We start from the raw sequence: 22,197 nt of genomic DNA on the forward strand, positions 1-22,197 counted from the left end.
AACACTGTGCCACTGATAAACAAATTGCTCATATACGAATTGTAATCAAATCTGAACTTTAAAATGTTAAAGAAGCGGTAGACAAGTATTAATGTAACGTGGGTGTAAAGACAGTGTATTGATTAATGTCGGCAACTTAAAGGGCATACGAAAAAGGTCAACCAGGGGACAAATTCTTCAAAATGGCGGAAGCCAGGTGAGAATCGAGATTATTTCATATGATTTGTCTATAATTCCTTGCTCTAGTTATTTTCTTGCATTTTGTTAAGACCGATGCTGATTCTTATAGAAGCACTGCTCGCCAAACACCACGAAACGAGACATATCGTCCATTCTTAAGCTGCGAAGCGTTAGATTGCTGTAGCGATCAGCTGTACTGTACGGCGTAGTGTATTACACTACGGCGACGGGACCACTGGTTGGTTGCGTATTGCAGCAGGTTAATATTTTAAAAACTAGCGTATTGTGTGATCTCTCCACAGTTTACATTGATTCATAATGTCCAAATGTGTTGTTTTGTTTTTATTAGTGAGATTTTTGTTTACGTTTTTGTTTACTCTAAATCTAAACAAACATTAACAATGTCGAACCAGGTGGTACAATGGGCCAATGCTTATTATACTACCGGGGGGTATCTGTGAGTTGCTGTTTTGATGATTTTCTTTTGTTGTGTTTTCATAGAAAAATGGGATTTTGTAAAAGAAGAACTCAACTAGTATTTGAGAAGGGATATTTGTATTGTTGTGTACTTTCAAAATATACAAAACACGTACGTCATCTTACTACAGTAAAAATGATGAATGCTTTACACAAATAAAAATCTGAACAAACGTCTACGTTAAAAACAGGTTTTTGTTGTTGCTTTCGTGCACAGTGGCGGATCCAGCAAAATGTATTGGGGGGGGGGCAAGCTTCGCTTAACATTACGGAGCGAAAATGGCAGAGAAGCTATGCATAATCCAGATGATATGAATCGGCATGCGTTTGGGGTGGGCCACGGCCCCCCTACTGGATCCGCCACTGTTCGTGCACCTGTGTATGCAACAAATAAATACATTACTTTAAGTATAGATATATGAACTACTTGATCAAGTCTCAAAGAAACACATTGTAGCGCTGTTGAAAGTCAGCACTCAACTGACATGATTGACAGTCTGTTCACTTTGAAAGCATTGCCAAATGTTAAGTTTTCGATGACAGATGATCACTGAGGGCATTTTAAAATGAAGCAAATGTGTGTGGGTTGGTTGTGAGTTTTCTGCACATCTGAATTACAAAAGCTATTATTTTCTGTCAAGCACAGTATCCAATGTTATCTCTGTTTGACTGAGTAAAAAATTGCAAACTAATAGCGTTCACGCACAGCTCCTTAGCACGGGCTTAGAGGTCAAATACCTTAGCATGTGCTAAGAAAACGTGTGAATGCTTGGGCTAAGAAATGCTAAGTATGGATTAAATCTGTCCTGTTTTTAAGACCCAGTCCAGACCCTTAACATGAGCTAACGAAGTATGCGTGAATGCTTAGCTCAGGCTAAGCATCAAAAATGCAATTGTATTCAATGTTAATTTGGACGATTTACCGGTACTATTATATTCATAACTATTTCAGCATGCCATTCCCGACATGACAATCAACGCAAGAACCTGTACGAACATTGTTCATGATAAAAAAAAACTAACGATGAGACTCTGTGTTATTCTGCATTCTGCACTTGAACTTTCTTTGGTATTGTTTTATAACCGTAAAACTAACATGTATACCTTCCTATCTACTATACTGAGCAATCATACAGTAGTTAAAATGACTGAAGATTTTGTATATTCCCGTGCTAAGCACTGTTCCCTCCCTTTCCTGAACACAATTGAGTCTATCTGATATGTAAACATATAAGATAAATTTAAATCTTATCTTGAGCACTAATACTATCATACACAATGGTAAAAATCATATTAAATTCTTTTTAAACAAACAATTTTAATCACCTTTAAACCCATCCTCCCTCCTTCTATTTTTAGTTCTTTTTTTAGTTCTTTTTTAAAGATTAGTTGAAATGTTATTAAATCTGCTGTGGTATGTGCTTTAGTGCACTGAACTCTAGCTCAGCCATGTGTTGATTTATTGATTTAATATCTTTACAAACTGTAATCCAGCTTTGTTAATTATTTTTGCTTTAATCGCTTATGCATGGCTTCACCAGTCACCAGTAGCAATACTTTCTGTAACTTTTGCTACCAATGGTTGAAAGTACTTTTAAAAATGTAAATTATTTTAAAAAAATCATTTAAAAGCATCCCCATATGTTGAAATAGACCCCCGGGTAAGATATTGTTTAATATGCAAACGTTACTTTAGTACATGTATATTTACTACATAATCTTTCATAATATTTCTTCTCCCTGCTAAACTTGTCAGTAAGATAGCACTGTATGAGTCACCGTGGCTGAAACTATTTTACTATTAGTGGAAGCCCTGCTTAAATATACTAAAATACTGTTGAATGTGAAATATGGGCCCAGGGAAAAAGGTATATTCGCCGGATTTTATTTTCACTGAATCACTCCTTCAGCGAAAATAGCAAAAATTAGTTCGAAGCAAAAGTATTTCACAGTATTCTCTAGAGAGCCAAGGCTATTAGAGTGATGGTATGCAACATTACACAATCGAGTCAGCCATGTAATAACTCTATTGTTTGCCATTGTCATCCATCAACAATAGTTTCAGTTGTCTCTTTAAAGTCATTTAGGGTAATTTATTGTTTACTTGCTGACACCCTATTATCTCATTCAATGCAGCTATCTGTGGAAACTTTCAGCAAAGGATGTGTCTATTTATAACTCATAAACAGCTCGTGTATCATTCTGTTTTTAATGGCTTCTCTAATTGACCGTTTTCTATTTTACGAGGAATTATGGTGGGAAAAAGTTTTAGAAGTGGCATATTCATAAATATTGAAATGTTTCTTTTATGAAACAAATGTGTTTACTTGTAACCATATTGTGTACTACATGCTTCACATCTGGAATCAGAAACATAATAGTCTTAGCATTTATAAAATATTATAAACTTTATGAAGTCTTTGTTTTCTAATACACACTGGCAACTGGATACATACAAACTAATGCCCGCTGAATGCCGACATGTGTGTCTTTCAAATAAGGCTCTGTAACCATTGAGTGCTGAGGTGTGTTGTTCAAATAACATACCCTAACTACTGAATGCTGAAGTGTCCTTCGAAAAGCATACTGTAACCATTAAACGCTGACAGTTGTCATTCTAATGGCCTACCCCAAACAATAATGAACTAAATGCAAAAAAATTATCAAAATATAAATATCCATCCAGTCAGTTATTTTACTGTAGGATACTTTATTTTCGCTTGGAATTTATTTTCGCTGAAGGGATGATTCCGTGAAAATAAAATCCAGCGAATATACATTTTCCTATATTTTACAATAAACTCATCAGAAATCATTGAAAATAAATTCTATACAAAATGCCCAAATAGCCTTTTCAGCGAAAATTAATTCCAGCGAAAATAAAGTATTCCACAGTATTACTTGACAAGAAAACAGTGCACAATTTATGTGTATGATGTCTTCACTTGCTTTAACACTAAGAAATTGACTCAGCTTTAATGAAGCTCCTGCAACATCACACAGTGACAAACACTTTACAATGAAGCACAGTGCACAGTCGACATTTTGAATGTTACCAAAAATAATTATGATTTATTAACAGGCTGGTCTACTTTGTATTTGTAATCGTCAAAATAATGCACTTTTAGCCAAGAATGTTGTAAAATTGACAAAGCAATCAAGGCGTCTGTAGCAAAAGATCATGGATGTGATTAAGGATTGTGCTACTTTCTTAACCATGTATGTTGATATGAAATGAACATCTCATCAAAGCTCCATGTATATGTATGTCTATTGACTGGTAACCTTGCAGAATGTCATGGACATTTGTCAGTTAACAAAAAAAAAAAAGATATAATTGCAGAAACAGAAAATAGTATGGTAATTGCTATATTCAGGACTACAAAAACAAGGAAATCACTCAAAAGCTTATAAAAAGCAACATTCTGGGATGAAACCATTCCAGTTCTTTGTCTTACACGCTTTCAGGAATGTTTGTTTTACAGCTATGTGATCATCGCTCAATTCGCATGACTGCAAATGGCATTTTTTTTATCATAGATCACAGCAGTTGCTTATGCTTAGGCATTCTTGATGTGAATATATATATATATATATATTGGTTTAGGATTTAAGATTAATCTAATCCTTAATCCTATTTTGCTTAGCAATGCTGTCGATGATGAGTTTGATCTAATCTTTGATGATGTGACAACCGTGAAGGAGACGATTCCCAATGATGAAATTCCTGACATGTGCAAATACCTTGTCAAAGAAAATGATTCAAGCCAGCAGGTGAGAACAATACACTTCACGTTAACTCAGGTCAATCAATTATTGTAGTAATAAGGTACCTATGTAACTACCAATACTCTTGGTTTTCACAATATTCAGAGTGATGCACTGAAATCATTTTGTCATGTGTGAGATTTATTCTCTGTTAATCCATTGGACAATAGATGAAATATACATACTTAATGGGAATACCATGGAAGTATGTCAGTGTTCGTTGACAACCCCCAAATACATGTACTTTGTAATCGATAAACTATTTGAGTTGATCGGAGTGAAGTGGAAATTACAGATCCATGCCTCGTAGTTGAACTTGACATATATTCATACAATATAATACGTTGCATATATATATACTAGTACCAATAAACAGGTGATACTGCCAATAGCGTATGGTACGACTATCGGAATTTAAACATTGTTGCATAGATATTGATTTCCACGCTTCATAACACAGGCTTTATGCTTTGGGTTTCTTCATTCTATTGTGCATTCCAATCTGTTTTTTGAGTTTGTTGAAATATATGCCGTTTTCATTTCTGTTTCAAAATAACACTTTTTTGGTAACTTATTGAGTTTGTTTACAATGTCAGAATGTCAATGGTTCAACTGATAGAATAAAAGCATATCAGAACATTACAACAACAGACATACAAGTCAACAATTATGAGGTGAGTGTACTTGTATTCTTTATTACCTTATTATGGCCAAAAAAAAAAATCTATTGTGTTCTTTTTTTTGAAACAGCCTTACAAATATCATTGATTGAAGAAAGGTACATGTATTCTCGGGGGTGGACATCTGGACATTTTCACCACACGCCAACCATCACGGTGAAAACTCTTAGAAAACAGTACTTTGGGATGGTTGTTGAGACTCATATGTTTATCTGATCACTTTTCAACTTAGATAAACTATTAGTCATCATCATCTTGGCTGAATATAAAGCAGATGCCTGAGTCACTGTTGGTTTATAAATTATTAGGGTACATCAATAAAACTGAAAAAACTGACAAACAGCAAAAGTAAGTCGTATAATTTGGGGAGGAACGGGCAAACGTTAATTTTGTATTGTGTACGTCAAAATTGTGGACAAACAACTTTTTTTTTGACTACGTGAGACATACTAATGTTTGAATCAAAGACATTTTCATCATTTAAACTGTGTATCGAATGGAGCATTGTTTCATGGGCATTCACAATTTCAGAATAGCAAAACGAATATACAAATACACAGCATATAAGATAACACTCCTGTCACAGTCCAAAGATAGGAGGGACCTATGGATTGACCTGTCTGTCCATCAGTTTATTCTTTCTGACGTTAATCTCATACATGCCTCAGCCAATCACATTCAAACTACACACACACACACACACATACTTGTATTGCAATATGTTCCGAGGACTCCATTGGATTAACTTTTAATATAGTTGAATTAACTTTTAATATAGTTGCGATATGAACTCGATTAAAACGCGTTCCTATATAGGGTTGCGTTTTAATTGGAGTTTAATTAAACTCAATTACAATGCAATACAATGGAGAATTGCATTTTAATTAAGTTTAATTAAACAAGAGTTGAATATCCCGTGACTGAACATAGAAATGTTTGCGAAGCTTAGGTTTAGTATCGGGGTAAGGTATGGTATAATTATATTAATATTAATATAACGTGAACCATACCTTCCCTCGATACTAAACCTAAGCTACGCAAAACGTATTAATAATCGAATTAACTATTAATATAAATTATGTTTTCCGAGGACTATGAAAAAGGTCCTCGGAAGGTGTGTATGTCCTCGGAAGTAGCTATATATCTGTATTTTTGTCCTCGCAACATATAGCAATCCAAGTACACACACACACACACACACACACACACACACACACACATCATATATCTTAGGATACGTATACAAGTCAGTTTGTTTTATGAATGGCGGCTACTTCAATGTTAAAAAGTCATCAAAATCAGGCATTTCTTCCATTCCAGAACCAGATTTTGGTCATGTGTGTATGGATATCATGCAAACATTGGAAATATGGGACTTTGATGCATGTCATTTTGTTTTTCAGATCGGATTTATATAATTTATAACTGGCAGCCATTGTTCATCTTGGTACATATATTAAGCATATATCAGAACTTTAGATTGGATTCTGAATTGCTGAATGCAAATGCTGTTCTAGAAACATGTCTCTGACGTACATTGACTGATCATAATCAAATTTACAACAACTACATTATACATCATGTTATTGTTTCAAGTTGTGATTGAGGGTTGCTGACTCATTTCTGTTTTGTTCACTCTTGAACTAACGGACTATTTCATGTTATGAGATTAAGTCTTTGTTCTTTTAAAAATTTCCCATGAAGAAACTTTTGTTTTGTAGGGATTCAGCACCATGCAGTTTGTTTTTCCCATGTATCACTTTTGATGAATGTTGATCTCCAAACACGCATAGATTTGGTGAATTAACATCTGATTTTTGAATGTTTTACAACAGGTTAATATTATGTCGTCGGTGCCCGAACCACCGAGTGCAATAGAAAACAAGTATGTAGTGAAGAAGAATTCAGCGCAGTTAGTAAGTTGACAAATTTGTTGTTTCTGTTTTGATGTGAAATTGTTGACATCAAATGTTAACCTAACAAAATATACATACTTGATCATCATTGTAAATGCCAGTATATGACATCCAACACCATGTAGAAACTTTTTAGAATGCAAAAATATTAAGAGAAATAACAAAAACCCCATGCAGTATCATGAAGATTTGGTCCGTCATTTTGTAAACACATCATAAAACATGAACCACTGCATTGTGAACAAAACTTAGGTTTAATCCACTGATAAGAAAAGTCTACATTGTGATTTGGTCTACTGACAGTATGTATCAACTAATTTATTAAAATTATTAGGAGAATACAGCCAATAGCAAATCAATGTCAACTGTGAAACCTGCTAAAGAAGAAGTTCTGGCCTTGCCACGTCAGGAGCCACCTCATCAGGCAAGTTTCTTGTTAAACAGTTTCTAAAGATTGTACTGAAGGTATATTGGAGGGCACTTCAAAATCAAAATATTATTTATCTTGAAAAGTGTTAAATATATGACTAAATGTGTTTTGGCAAAATTAAAATAACTTCTACATCCTGTAGAGCATTCTGGGAAAAAATACAACCATAGAGGGCACTGTTTTCAGAAATTGATTTGTACAAAATAATTTTTAGTTGGCTGTATTTGAGCATCTTTTTTCATTCTTTAGGTGTCCTCATTTTTCTTGCTAAATTTTCAAGTTGGTGCACAATTTTTTCCACTTTTTCTTGTATTTTTCTATAATTGTTTTGTTAATTTTGGACATTAATTCCTATAACTACAAATATTGATTATGATTTTGGAATAAATTCAAATTATCTTATTTTGTGAAAAGTAACAAAATTTGACCTTGGCAATGAGTAGGTTTAAACACAGCCTGATAAACAACGCTACGCAGTCATGTTCTCATTTTATGGGTACCTATATTGTATTGGCTCTATTACCAAGAGGTAATGATTTTTTGATTTTCTATTACTGTACGTCATTCTGACATTATATCCTATAGCAATAACTGACATTTTACTTTAGTATTATATATATTTCATTGCTGTCATTTTATTGCTGTCAACCAATGGAAACTATTTCTAAAGATGCAATAAATTTATTATTATTATATGTGTTAGACATGTGTATATACACCACATTTACACAAATATTGCCATTGAACAGGTGCCACCTCATTTATCACATCTGTTTCTGTGATTCATGATAAGGTAGAAGAGTTTTGAATCTGTATACATGTTATTTTTGATATAAATTTTTTATGTCAGGCTTCATCGATGCAAAGTAATGGTGTTTTAAATGGAGCAGTCATAATAGAGGAGGAAACAGTTAACCAACCACCAACTGAATTACAAAAAGCACATGAAGAATGGGAAGCCTTAGAGACAGTACAGCCAGGTCAGTTTGGGGTCAGAGTTCATAGGTCACAGACTGGAGATCTTGTTTTATTGGGGTATAGAAAGGGTTGGGGTTACAAGAAGCTATTTACCTAACTCAAATATTAAGCAGGATTCAAAAAAATAGACAACTATAGTCTGTTGTATTGTCGGCAAAACTTAGTTGGAAGCCCTTTACTAAAAATCAAAATTATGGCATTCATACTGATCGGAAATATATTGTGCCATTTATTATTAGTTATTTACCGTCTTTACTACAATCCTTTCATGCATTTCTGTTTGAATTTTGCATTATGTGCGTACTAAACACTACTAACGTAAGAAGTACGAAATGTTTGATTTTCACATTGGTAAGACAAGTAAAAATCATCAAGTCATCCTAGAAATTCAAAATGGACGGACTTCAATGGCTATACAGAAAACACCTCAAGAGTGTGGTGTTCATCTCAGACTAATCTTAATGAAAAATGTTTCACATCAAATCTAAATTTTGTAATATAAGTCCATCTTTAATTACCAAACAGAGAATCCTGCATGCAGGATTGACTGAAAAATCCATTACAACTGAATCCACAAAACTGCTCAGTGATGTTCGGTTTAATATTGGCAAGGCAGATTTCTCGCCAATACTGTAGCTGCTTTATTAATTACAGTACACACTATATCACTTGAAATGTCAAAAGTCAGCAATACAACATTTTGTATCGCTGTCAGCATGTGCATAGTGCTCACACAGTATTGAATGTAGCCAGTATGTAGACATCTGCTATAAATCAGGTGTGCATTCACCATTTTACCACCAGTTCCCTCTATTCATCACAAATTCACAAAATAGTCCTGTTTATAGTCTGCACTTTCCTTCAGAAGAGTAAAAACTTAAAATTGACTAACATTTTGTTTGTTGGCTCCAAAATTAGGGTTCATTTCCAGAAATATTGAAGAATATAAGAAAGAAAGTGCGGAAAATTTGGGCGAGAAAGTCTGGTGGTTAAAAGCAAGTGTCACTGAGTAAATTCAAACAATTGTCAAAATTATGTTTCATGCTTATAGTCCTAATTAAAGATTTTTTTGTGGCAATAGAGAACTTTAGTTTTATCATGAGCAATGTTTATGATTTGAACTGAGTGTCGATCGTAAACATCAATCAGAGAACAGAACAATGATTATAGAACAATAGAATTTATACATAAGCATTTTTGACAACAGTGTTGCTTTAAGCAAATCACCCAATTCACTGAAATAACCACAACCATAAAATCTGTATTAGAAGTCTCATCCCTAACAAAAGTCGCTCCCATTCTTTTTTGAACAATTGAGAACCAAAAATTCACAATTTATCAGATGTATAGATGTAGAGCACAGAAGCCACATCCCTTCTGTTGCATTGTACCATTTTAATAGAAACCGTGGTTTTTAATACAGATTTTACAGTACTAGAAACTTTCTTGAAATACAGTTATATATCAGTGGTTTATTGAAGTGACATCATTGACGTACTCTAAGTGTTCATAACACTGCGTGTTCATTCTGTAATATCAACATACCATTCTACTAACACTATCAATTTATCTGGTTAAGGTTGCTCAATACGGTTTCCTGAACGTAGTTGGATCGAAGTTGATGCACAGGCATTTTCCCAAGAGAACATGCTCTATCTCCCATGTGTTAGCATAGGGCGAGTTACTTGTACAACTATATTTTTTAAAATAGGTCCGTACCCCCTATTTTTATTTTCAGACAGAAGATTATTTTTTATTGGACAGTTCATGCTTTACTTGTTTCCCATAAAGTCCCATGTATTAACTCCGTATTCTGCATACAGTAATATCAAGTTTATCTCATAAACTTGGGTTCATACCCCCAATATTACTTTTCATCTTGTATAGCAATATACAAGGTCATACATACAAAATATAAAAAGATTCCAAATAATTTTGTGAAACTGGATTGAGCAACCTATGTCTTATGTCTCATTCTGCTCATTATGTATGCTAATCATCTTTTGTGTTTGTTTTCATTCCATGACGTCAGGCCTTGATGAAACAGGTGAATACAGCTATAGTGTTTTATCAACTCATTCACTGTTTGTACCTGTCAAATCTGTGTTAAAACCTGCATCACTATTAGAAGTCACACCTATTTATTTAATGCAATTGTAAACTCAAAATTCACCATTTATCATATGGGAAGATGGAATCTGCATTCCCTCTGTTGCATTTTACCATTTCACCATTTTAAAGCGAGTGAGTCGTCACCTGCGCATACGGCAGATGGCCATAGCGTGTCGTTGTTTACAAACAATCATCTACCCATGAGCCTTTGCATTTTTATCATAAGTTTTTGTTGATTAGGATTCAATTCCTGTGCATACACAAGAACGAATCCCTTTGCTTTAATAGAAGCCACAGCTTTTAATACAGATTTTACAAAACTCTTTATAATTTATCTCATAGATGGAGCAATTATTCTCCGCTTTCAATATCTTGTTTATTTCTACTAAAATCAGGCCGGCTTTGTCGCATCATATCTGATATTGGTGCCATACAAAGTACATGTATAAACAGAGCATGCAAAATATGTTGTGTTTATATTTTAATGCATTCTATGTGGTGACTATGTAACATGTTTTGTTTGGTTAAACATTTCACTATCCAACATACTGTTAGTGGATACCTAGCATCAGTTTAATGGAAATTTTGTTGTCTTGATAAAGCTTGTTTCGTAGCTAATTACTAATATTTGGTCATTTTCATAACGAAGACAAACATGAATAAAAATTTGCTACAATTTTTGAATGACCCCAGGGCAGATAAAAAATCAGTGTTAAATTAAGGTTAAAACATCCTCTAAAACTAAAAACAAACATAATCTGTTTTACTGTATATCGCTCACTATTCCCATATTTGAAAATTGCAAACAAAAACATAGGCGTAGGTTTCAAACTGACACATACAATGACGAAAATAAAATATTATATTGATATTCTGTGTGTGAATATTGAATCTCAGATATTTGGTGCAAGGTGTTCTGGGGACAGTGTTTGTGATTTACTGTAGACTGCTTAATTTTTGCTGCTAGAAAATTTCATGAATTTATGACATTTGTGAAAACAAAGTCACTGATTATCTGCATAGTAATTTGCACTGTTACAAAATTTGGGGATTTTCACTGACCTGCGTAATTCACTAAAATTTGTCAATCATAAAATCAAAATGCTTTATACTAGATTAGTACATGTGTAAATGAGATATGGTAATTATATTTGCTCTCTTCTATTCTAATAATTTATTGTTTTTTCCTAGGTTCTGGTCAAGAACCAAACAGATCCAAAATGATCTCATTTAATGAAGTATTAGGTTATTTCCAGACAGCGGATATGAGTTCATACATGGTAAGATCTGATGTACTTTATATAGCTGAGGTAGATAGTGTTAACCTTTTTACCACCAGTTCCTACTTTTCATCACAAATTCACAAAATAGTCCCATTTATAGTCTGTACTCTCCTTCAGAAGATTAGAACAAAAATAGCTAATTTTTTGAATAAAAACTGAACATTGACTCAAATTTTGTCTCTTGGCCCCAAAATTAGCGTTCATTTCCAGAAATATTGAAGAAAATAAGAAAAAAGTGCAGAAGAATTTGGGCGAGAAAGTCTGTAAAAAGATTAAGGGTTGCAGACAGCAAATGAAATGGCTTTTGAAGTATATTGGCGCAGATACTGTATTTCTGAAGGTCACATTGACTTATTGTTTCTAAAAACAATTATTTGGGTGTTTTAATCAGCAAATCAGGATCTACTGTAAAATCTTTATTTGAAGCAGCGATTTCTATTAAAATGGTACAATGCAATAGAGGGGATGCGTTTTCTGTTAGAGCATCCACACAAATGAGAAATTGTGATTTTTTTTCATTCTCATTTGTTCAAAAAAAAATAGGTGTGACTTCTTATTAGGGTTGCAGCTTCAAATACAGATTTTACGGTACTTTCAGAAACATGTCTCAAATTATTCCATATGGCTAAAAACTTACTTAAATTATTCTCCAGTTTTTCTTCCTCACTATTGAATCATCTTTCGAATGTTGTTTGTTCAGCACCTGCAAATCCAGATTCAAGGCTTATCTATTGTCACAAGCATTCCTGTGAAATGTGAGCTGCTTTATAAGCTGAACAGTCATTAATTAAACTGAGTAATTCTGAAAACTGATGGACATATACCTTATATAAGTCATTTCAGTTAATGCAATCCACATACTCGTTGTATCTTGGTCTGCATCCTCGTTATTGATGTATGTTTACCGTAACCCGAATGTTGCCAGCAGCTCAAAATATCGATGGATTCCATACTATGTCTACAGCGCAAACTGAATATTTATTGTTTTATACATTATTTTATTCACAGAAAAAAATCAAACCAACTCAACACAGGACTGGGTTTGCGGCATTCAAGCATCTTATATTCGGACCTCCAAAGATGAATAGGAATTTACATGAGGAAAGAAACCTGATATTTGCTATAGCACAGTGTATGTATATGCCTTGTATTGTCTTCCTGTATACGTACTTTAATAGTTCATCAAGTTAATCATAAGAATCACATACATTTTCAGTAATCAACATTATTTGAACTTTATATATACTGTAAAATACTTAATTTTTAGCTGGAATAAATTTTTGCTGAAAAGACGTTTTGGGTGTTTTGTAAGGAGTTTATTTTCAATGATTTTTAATGAGTTGAATGTAAAAAACGGGAAAAATATTCAGTGGATTTTATTTTCACTGAATCGCCCGCAAAGAACATCTTCATGTATAAGGACACCTAAAACCAAATTTGCATTTACTGTATATCCTTAAAATACAACTCATTATACCTGTCGTTTATATAGGCACATGCATTACTAATAACACAAATAAGATTTTGACCAGGGATGTCTCATGAACATAAAGATTAGTGAATGTGCATTTCTCTTGGTCACAATTATGTTAAACAGACAGATTTCTACTTTTTTTTATATATATATATATCTACTTTGTTTATATACAATAGTATTTTATAAATCTTATTTTTTCATTTCTTAGGTCCGCTGGACAGTGGGGAGCAAATTCACAATAGAACTTTACAGACTATTTATAGAAAACTCACAGGCAGTACTTTTGACTGTCCTAGGTATGGCAGTCATTGGGAACAAATTGGTTTCCAAGGTAACTTTATCATCATACCATTTTTATTTGTTATTTTTTTACTGGATGATTTTATAACAGTGTAATCAGCCACAGGCAAAATTTTACACCTCAATCACAGGGATTTTTTCAAATACGCTATATTTCTCATAGATATTTTTTATTATTTATTTATATATTTTATATAAAAACATTTCTTCAAGCCAAAATTTAGCAAATTTGATAAATGGAAACGCTGCCAAACGCAAAAAGTAGGCCCGCTCTTGAGCACAATAGAAGGAATGTTCAAAATCGCATGAATGGGATCATCAATGTAATTCTGACGAAACGATCCCAATGAATCATAGAAAAAGAAGCCTGTCACCTGATCGCCATGCATTGTCACAATTCAAAAGTAATTACAGTTGGTGTGACTTATAATGAACACCAGGTCAATCTCGAGTTTTATGTTGTCTTAAAGACCACATCACACTGATATTTTCAACTTTGAAACTAAAAGGCTGACTATTTTCAGAATTATTTGTATGGTTGTTAGACATGTGAGTGATATTTGTCTTGTTTGTTTTGATGTGTAGACGACATAAAAGGTATAGATTTGAATTTGAGAAGTTTATCTGCCCAATATTATGGAATTTATGCAATATTTTTTTTTTTCACAGGATCAGATCCAGCAACTGATCTCCGAGCGGCAGGCTATTTTAGTTTAATGACTCTTTTATACTTTGTGATGGATCCAAGAACTCTACCGTTGGCTCGTGATATTTATAGACTCTCGTTAAATGAGGTGCAAGTAAGTGATATTGACCTGAATTTTAAAAATCATTCATGGGTCACACATCCTGATGATTTGAGTGTTTAAAATCCATGAACCTTAAATTCAAGTTTATTTCATCCATAGTTGTTTTGTTATAATAATTATACCTTTTCAAACTAGCAGGCATTATGATCTAGAGCACTGAGCATTTTTTACAGCAGATGCCAACCCTTTCCAATGTTGTAATATTCCTAGGAACATTGCTGGCGTTTTTATGTTTTAACATTGCTATCAAATGTTGGAAAGTAATAACATAAACTTTGAATATGGAAATGACTATTCAATTTCACTGAAACAATGTCTCATGTCATGATGTTCAGCAATTGACTTTCTTGTTACTATGAAAAATTAAAAATTACTAAGTGTACACTGTATATAGTTTGTTTGTATCAAAATGTTTGTACCCATGTATGGAAATAAAAATAAAATTTTATTTCAGCGTAATTTCTCGCGCCCGCCGAATTGTCAGTGCAAAAAATCACTAAAAAAAAATATTTTTATCTTCATTTTTTTGCGCCCGCCGCACAACAAATGCAAGTTGCATTTTCGTGGGAGTATCATGATCAAAGTATCGAAGTCTCACGCAGATGAGAAACAAGATTATACATGGAATAACATTTTATTTCATTTCTTCTCTCCGATCAACGATCTCACTTAACAATTCTTTGAGAATCACACAAATCTAATGGAAAAAAAGAATTAATTTTATTTATTTGCCTTATAAAAACTCGAGAAACAAGGAATAAAAAAAGTCTGGTCTTATTGCATATATATGCAATGTATTATGGGTGACTGCCTCTAATGGAAAACTTCTATCACCCTGAAAACTCGTTACGGTATAACTCAAATTATATGTAAATTTTTTGAAATGTTTTCACAATACCAAAAGTCATATCATTAATATTAATGTTTGACTTTGTAATCTTATGTCACTGAGCAAATATTTGAGAAATAATCTCACAATAGGAACTAAAAAAATACCAAATTTAGTCTATTTCCCATGATATTTCAGACTCGTGTATCACAAAAATTTTCTGGCAACCCCAATTTATTTTTTTCATTTCCTAATGCCCTGATGAGTAAGTATGACAAATGTGACATTAATCTTAAACTTGGCTGGAATCTCCTCCTTTCATACAATTAAAAAGTGCTCCCATGCTGCATGTGGACGATAATTCAAGTTCATATATTTGAAAACAATAAAGATAGCTACTCGACTCACTTCTGTTCTGTGTCTTATCTATGAAATACCTGTGTCATTTGGAGTTGAATTAACTCCACATACCTCACTTCCATGTAACCAACCACGTTTTCAATTTCAGAATTTTCCTTTTTGTGTGATGTCCATTAACATGACAAGGATTTCAATCCAGGCACTGCGAGAAGAATGTCTGTCAAAGTAAGTAATGAAACACTAGGGGGCGCTCCACATGTGATCTCATGAGATCTCACATTTTATGAGACCTTGTGAGATTTTGATTCACAATTATAAGATTATTTAAAGGACATTTTGCACAAATTATGTTTGTAAATTTGACAGCCATAAACTACCATTTTTGATTTACAGCTGCCTGCAGCTACCAATCTGGCTTTATTCATAAAAAAAAAAAAAAAATGTGTGTTGTGCTCCAGACACTGTAGCTAACCTGCCTAGGTATCGGCTTAACATTTTGTGTTTATTATTACCATGTTACAAAAAATGTTTTTTGCACTTGTATATTTTACATGAAATGCTGAAACTATAGGGGCATCTTGCTATAGTGTAATATCTTCTACTACTCTGAGATCATTAAATCTTCACCTCGTATCAGTTCTTTGAGTTGTTATTATCCTTCTCCAAATTATAACTGGAAGCAAGAAAAACTCTTAGACTATTATTAAAATACCACGGTTTTGTACAGCGCATGTTAGAATACATTTTACATTGTTATGCTCCAATGTCTGGTGCTTTAATATTTTCATAAGAATTCCACACAGTGTGCACATTTGTAGTATGATTAAAATCACATAAACATCTCCTACAATGTGGCCAATATCATCATAGTACTCAATTCATATCATACCTCGTAATAATCATGTACTGAATACAGTAATGTGATTAAGGTCAAGGGTCATATACTGTGAAGTAGACAGTACTGTGATTAAGGTCAAGGGTCATATACTGAATACAGTACTGTGGCAGGGTTCATGTATCTATCCTTTTCTCACTTCTAGGGAATGTAACCGACGGCAACAGGTCTTTGGCGTAATCAATGATTTCTTTGTCGGTACTTATTTACATCTTTACCTTATATGGAAAAAACAACACAAGACTATTCGTGATTCCGGATTTGTGCTTAAAGGTGGGATATCATTGTTGAATAATTTGTATGTTGAAAGAAATGTTTTGTAGAATACTCAACTCTCTGTTGTTGATTATACGAATATCTGAGGTCATCAATTGATCACAGTCGTCATGGGTGTTAAATTTTTAACAATCAATGTATTTTATACTCGTTGACATCCATATCAAACATGACACATTGTGGAATAACTGTGATATTTTGACCAGCACTAATTGTATTAATTATTGTACATGTGCTTTTAATATATCAATATCCTTGTACATTACAGAAGTAGAAACATTTGCTAAGAAGAACCCTCGTAGCATCATCAGGAATCTGGAAGCATACTTATCTGAGGGAAAACATAACGCGGCAAATGCTCAGAAACCCAATGAGGAACCGATGAGTTTTGCTGGAGTACATGAATTAGATCACGAGGAAGATAATTAGGTATGTGTAACCATAGAAACAATGTCAATACTTTTGATTTTAAAATAAATATAATAATATTTAGCACAATCACCTACATACATTGAGCTAAACACCATTGCAGTGTTGATTTCATGGTGCAATCACTTACATACATTGAGCTAAACACCATTGCAATGTTGATTTCATGGTGCAATCACCTACATACATTGAGCTAAACACCATTGCAGTGTTGATTTCATGGTGCAATCACCTACATACATTGAGCTAAACTCCAATGCAGTGTTGATTTCATGGTGCAATCACCTACATATATTGAGCTAAACACCATTGCAGTGTTGAATTCATGGTGCAATCACCTACATACATTGAGCTAAACACCATTGCAATGTTGATTTCATGGTACAATCTCCTACATATATTGAGCTAAATGCCATTGCAATGTTGATTTCATGGTGCAATCACCTACATACATAGAGCTAAACACTATTGCAGTGTTGATTTCATGGTGCGATCACCTACATACATTGAGCTAAACACTATTGCAGTGTTGATTTCATGGTGCAATCACCTACATACATTGAGCTAAACACCATTGCAGTGTTGATTTCATGGTGCAATCACCTACATACATTGAGCTAAACACCATTCCAGTGTTGATTTCATGGTGCAATCACCTACATACATTGAACTAAACACCATTGCAGTGTTGATTTCATGGTGCAATCACCTACATACATTAAGGTAAACACCATTGCAGTGTTGATTTCATGGTGCAATCACCTACATACATTGAGCTAAACACCATTGCAATGTTGATTTCATGGTGCAATCACTTACATACATTGAGCTAAACACTATTGCAGTGTTGAATTCATGGTGCAATCACCTACATACATTGAGCTAAACACCATTGCATCGTTGATTTCATGGTGCAATCACCTACATACATTGAGCTAAACACCATTGCAATGTTGAATTTATGGTGCAATCACCTACATACATTGAGCTAAACACCATTGCAGTGTTGATTTCATGGTGCAATCACCTACATACATTGAGCTAAACACCATTGCAATGTTGAACTCATGGTGCAATCACTTACATACATTGAGCTAAACACTATTGCAGTGTTGAATTCATGGTGCAATCTCCTACATACATTGAGCTAAACACCATTGCAATGTTGAATTCATGGTGCAATCACCTACATACATTGAGCTAAACACCATTGCAGTGTTGATTTCATGGTGCAATCACCTACATACATTGAGCTAAACACCATTGCAATGTTGAATTCATGGTGCAATCACCTACATACATTGAGCTAAACACCATTACAGTGTTGATTTCATGGTGCAATCACCTACATACATTGAGCTAAACACTATTGCAATGTTGATTTCATGGTGCAATCACCTACATACATTGAGCTAAACACCATTGCAGTGTTGATTTCATGGTGCAATCACCTACATACATTGAGCTAAACACCATTACAATGTTGATTTCATGGTGCAATCACCTACATACATTGAGCTAAACACCATTGCAATGTTGATTTCATGGTGCAATCACCTACATACATTGAGCTAAACACCATTGCAGTGTTGATTTCATGGTGCAATCACCTACATACATTGAGCTAAACACCATTGCAATGTTGATTTCATGGTGCTATCACCTACATACATTGAGCTAAACACTATTGCAGTGTTGAATTCATGGTGCAATCACCTACATACATTGAGCTAAACACCATTGCACTGTTGAATTCATGGTGCAATCACCTACATACATTGAGCTATACACTATTGCAACTCAGTCTTTCCATTCATCATAGTGAATTTCTTTGTTTTTGCAGAAAACCAATAATTCCAAGAAACCAGGAATCTGAGAAAATTCATATTTTATTTGAAATACTCTTTATTTTTAAAACCTATAGTTGATCTTGTAAATATTTAAATGGAACAATTCATTTTTAAAATTTTTGTTGTCACAAGCTTGTCAAGTTTAGTCGCTAAACTTATCTTTTTTTTTATTAAATGTAAACTGTGTTTTGTATGTACAGAGTAAATTATTTGTTGCTATGTGTTTAATGAACTATTTTCATACCCTCGTTTAGTTGCCAACGAATTACATCAGCACACGTTTTGATGATGTCATCATTTCTAAACTGTGTACTGTGGTTATTGGTGTTTGGTGTCAGCAATGATTTTGGTTTATTTAGTGAGTCCCGAGGCTGATTATAGAATATTTATCATGTCATATTTTACTATAAATTGCAGCAGGTCTTTATTCCAATGAATTAATCCAATTTTTGTCAATGAATTATAGATCTTCATTTTCAAAATGCAGAGAAATAACTATATTCTTCTATTCTTTAAAGGGCGGTGGTCGTCGCATCGCACATGTGCAATATTTATGATAAACATTGATTTCTCCCACAATCCAATGAGCTTTTCTAACGATGACTCTTTTGATACCTTCCAAGAAATTACATATTTAAAACTTAGTAACGTCTCAGTTCTTACATGTTAATCTGCACAACAGTTAAAGTCGCCATTTTTGTTCACCTTGCACATGCGTGGGACGACAACCCCCGCCCTTTAAAGTTACAATCCCACGTTGTAATTCTGTGAGGTACCATCTTCTGACTAATATGTACACAGTCAAATGTTGAGATTATAGATGAGTGATGAAAAATTAACTACAGAATATAAATTAAGTGAGTCTCCTAAATTAAGTTGGATTTGCAAACAATATACAATCACTGAGTTAGAAGACTTTAATTGTCCATGGAAGTCAGTTACTGTAAAATACTTTATTTGAACTGGAATTAAAATTTGTGGGTCTTTTCTATGGAATTTATTTTCACTGATTTTTCACAAGTTATAGGAAAAAAGGTATATGCACTGGATTTTATTTTCACTGAATCATCCCTTCAGTGAAAATAGCGAAAATAAAGTATTTTACAGTAAGACTCTGAACTTAAAATGAATGGGAAATTGAGGGCAGTATATCTATTTTTAATATATCATACATACAATGTTTTTAGCTTGTACTTGGAGTGTATGTTTTACATATTTGCAAAGTGGGAATGCTACTTTAACCGAATAAACTTTTTTCAGAAATACATTTACCGGTACCATCTCTTCAGAAGAGATTTACTGAACAAGTTCAAATTCATGTAATTTAGGGTCAGAATACAAGATTTTATTTGTATGGGGGTGGGGGTAATCCTGCCAAAGGGAAAATAAATTCAGTAAAAATAGAATCCAGTAAAGATACTTTTTTTTTAAAAAAACAAGTGTTTATTTGCATAATACAGCAAAAATAAATTTAGCTTGCAAGTTGGAGATCATTCCTCAAGCTGTATTAGGGTCTTGGAACAAAGATGTGAAATATTTTCACAAAGTGTGGGATATATAAACCAAACATCCAAATTTTAATGATTCACAGCACATCTGAATGTTGCTTATCTATTTGGCGTCCTATTTGATTGGTTGATTGAATTCTATGTGCCAGTGTATGCTTTTGAATCCTGTTCTGATGAAACCCCGAATTCACCTCTGTTCCATATTACTGTGGTCAAATACAAGATATTTTTTGGCTATAAGCACATATTCCGACCATCAAACATATCACATTAGCTTCCAAAGACCTTAATAAAGCCATAAGATTGATCATAGAGTGAAATTTTTGAAATTATTTCTGCAAAACAGTGTTCTAATTAGACTGAATAATTCAAGAATTTGACTTCCACTCATTTTTGAACCGTCCTCGTGAAACGTTATTCCCTGCTTAATCTTCAAAGACTTTTACCAAATTTTATCATGACATTTACATATATATGTATATTAAATGAAAACCAACTCAATATTAAACTTGATACAAGATATGAAACAAACAAAAACAAATAATTTCACTGATGGGACTTTGGACCAAGCCACTTTACAATTTTCTATGCTTGATCAGAATGTGTATTCTTAACTCAATGTACGTGTCTGGTGTTTTGAGTTGGATTTTACTGACACACTGACACACTGTTACCTGTTTCATTGTATTTGTTGCCATGATAATTTATGATTCTTTCTGTTAACACAATGTATAATGTATTATACATGTATACTATATAATTGAACAAAACACCATCATTCAGTTTGAATATTACACAATTGCAAACCAGCTTAACGTTATGGCATTGGGTGTAAGCTTGAGTGGTATATTGGAGTGCTACATTCAGACTGAATCTATTGATATTAATCTTTTGCTGACTATATCTCTGCCATGTGTTTGTCGGTTTATTCAGTAACAACTGAATTAGATAGTGGTGTTTGCATGAATATATGTATCGAACATCGCTTGTGCCGACCAACCACATTCAAAAGTAAAATACAATGGTTCATCACGAGACCACGGCGCATTCATAGTACTAACGTTAAATCTCAGACCGAATAACAATAGTTACTTGTATGGTGCAATAACTCATAATAATGATGATTGAAAATTTTATTTTGAAAAAAGTGCTGCTAAGAAGGGTATTATTCCTGCCAATTTTGGAAACAAGCAGTGGCTGAAACTACAAATGTGTGTTCACAGCCGCGCTTAGACATCTCACTTAATTAGCATAAATAAGCACATGACTCGTAAGTTTTATATGTCTTTGTTTCGGAAATGGTCATGTGATGAAAATGTCTTTGCCTGATATAACTTACTGTAAAATACTTTATTTTAGCTGGAATTAATTTTCACTGAAAAAACTTTTTGAGTGTTTTGTATGAAATTTAATGTAAAATATAGAAAAAAAAGGTATATTTGCTGGAAATTATTTTCACTGAATTTTGATGAGTTAAATATAAAATATAGGAAAAAAGGTATATAAAAGGTATCATCCCTTCAGCGAAAATAGCGAAAATTAATTACAAGCAAAAATAAAGTATTTTACAGTAGAGCTGGTTGATACTCCTGTCATCAGCGGTATTATCCAATCATCTTTTGTTTATGGCTACTATGTAT

At 33.4% G+C, this 22,197-nt stretch overlaps 1 protein-coding gene across 2 annotated transcripts; it reads left to right on the top strand.

Annotated features, from left to right (window-relative positions):
* The first annotated feature begins 124 nt into the window (after positions 1-124).
* LOC102809979 (ELMO domain-containing protein 3-like) lies at positions 125-20,488 on the top strand. 2 transcript variants are annotated; one of them, XM_085504228.1, is made up of 15 exons: positions 125-196; positions 4,305-4,431; positions 5,022-5,099; positions 6,941-7,021; positions 7,356-7,445; positions 8,302-8,431; positions 10,462-10,476; positions 11,733-11,821; positions 12,833-12,956; positions 13,510-13,632; positions 14,271-14,401; positions 15,748-15,824; positions 16,640-16,767; positions 17,039-17,199; positions 19,043-20,488. In XM_085504228.1, the coding sequence occupies exons 1-14, from the start codon at positions 183-185 to the stop codon at positions 17,197-17,199; spliced, it is 1,368 nt and encodes a 455-aa protein (XP_085360354.1). In that variant the 5' UTR covers positions 125-182; the 3' UTR covers positions 19,043-20,488. The 2 variants fall into 2 exon arrangements, with proteins under 2 accessions (XP_085360354.1, XP_085360356.1); XM_085504230.1 differs by lacking the exon at positions 10,462-10,476.
* The last annotated feature ends 1,709 nt before the right edge of the window (positions 20,489-22,197 follow it).

This window comes from Saccoglossus kowalevskii, chromosome 10 (genome assembly GCF_978046115.1).
Source record: "Saccoglossus kowalevskii chromosome 10, keSacKowa6.1, whole genome shotgun sequence".
Classification (NCBI taxonomy): domain Eukaryota; kingdom Metazoa; phylum Hemichordata; class Enteropneusta; family Harrimaniidae; genus Saccoglossus; species Saccoglossus kowalevskii.

Excerpts from the sequence above, each read along its gene's own strand:
- LOC102809979 (XM_085504228.1), top strand. Across the intron at positions 5,100-6,940 it reads TACAAGTCAACAATTATGAG|GTTAATATTATGTCGTCGGT; the intron begins GTGAGTGTACTT and ends GTTTTACAACAG. Across the intron at positions 14,402-15,747 it reads TCTCGTTAAATGAGGTGCAA|AATTTTCCTTTTTGTGTGAT; the intron begins GTAAGTGATATT and ends TTTCAATTTCAG.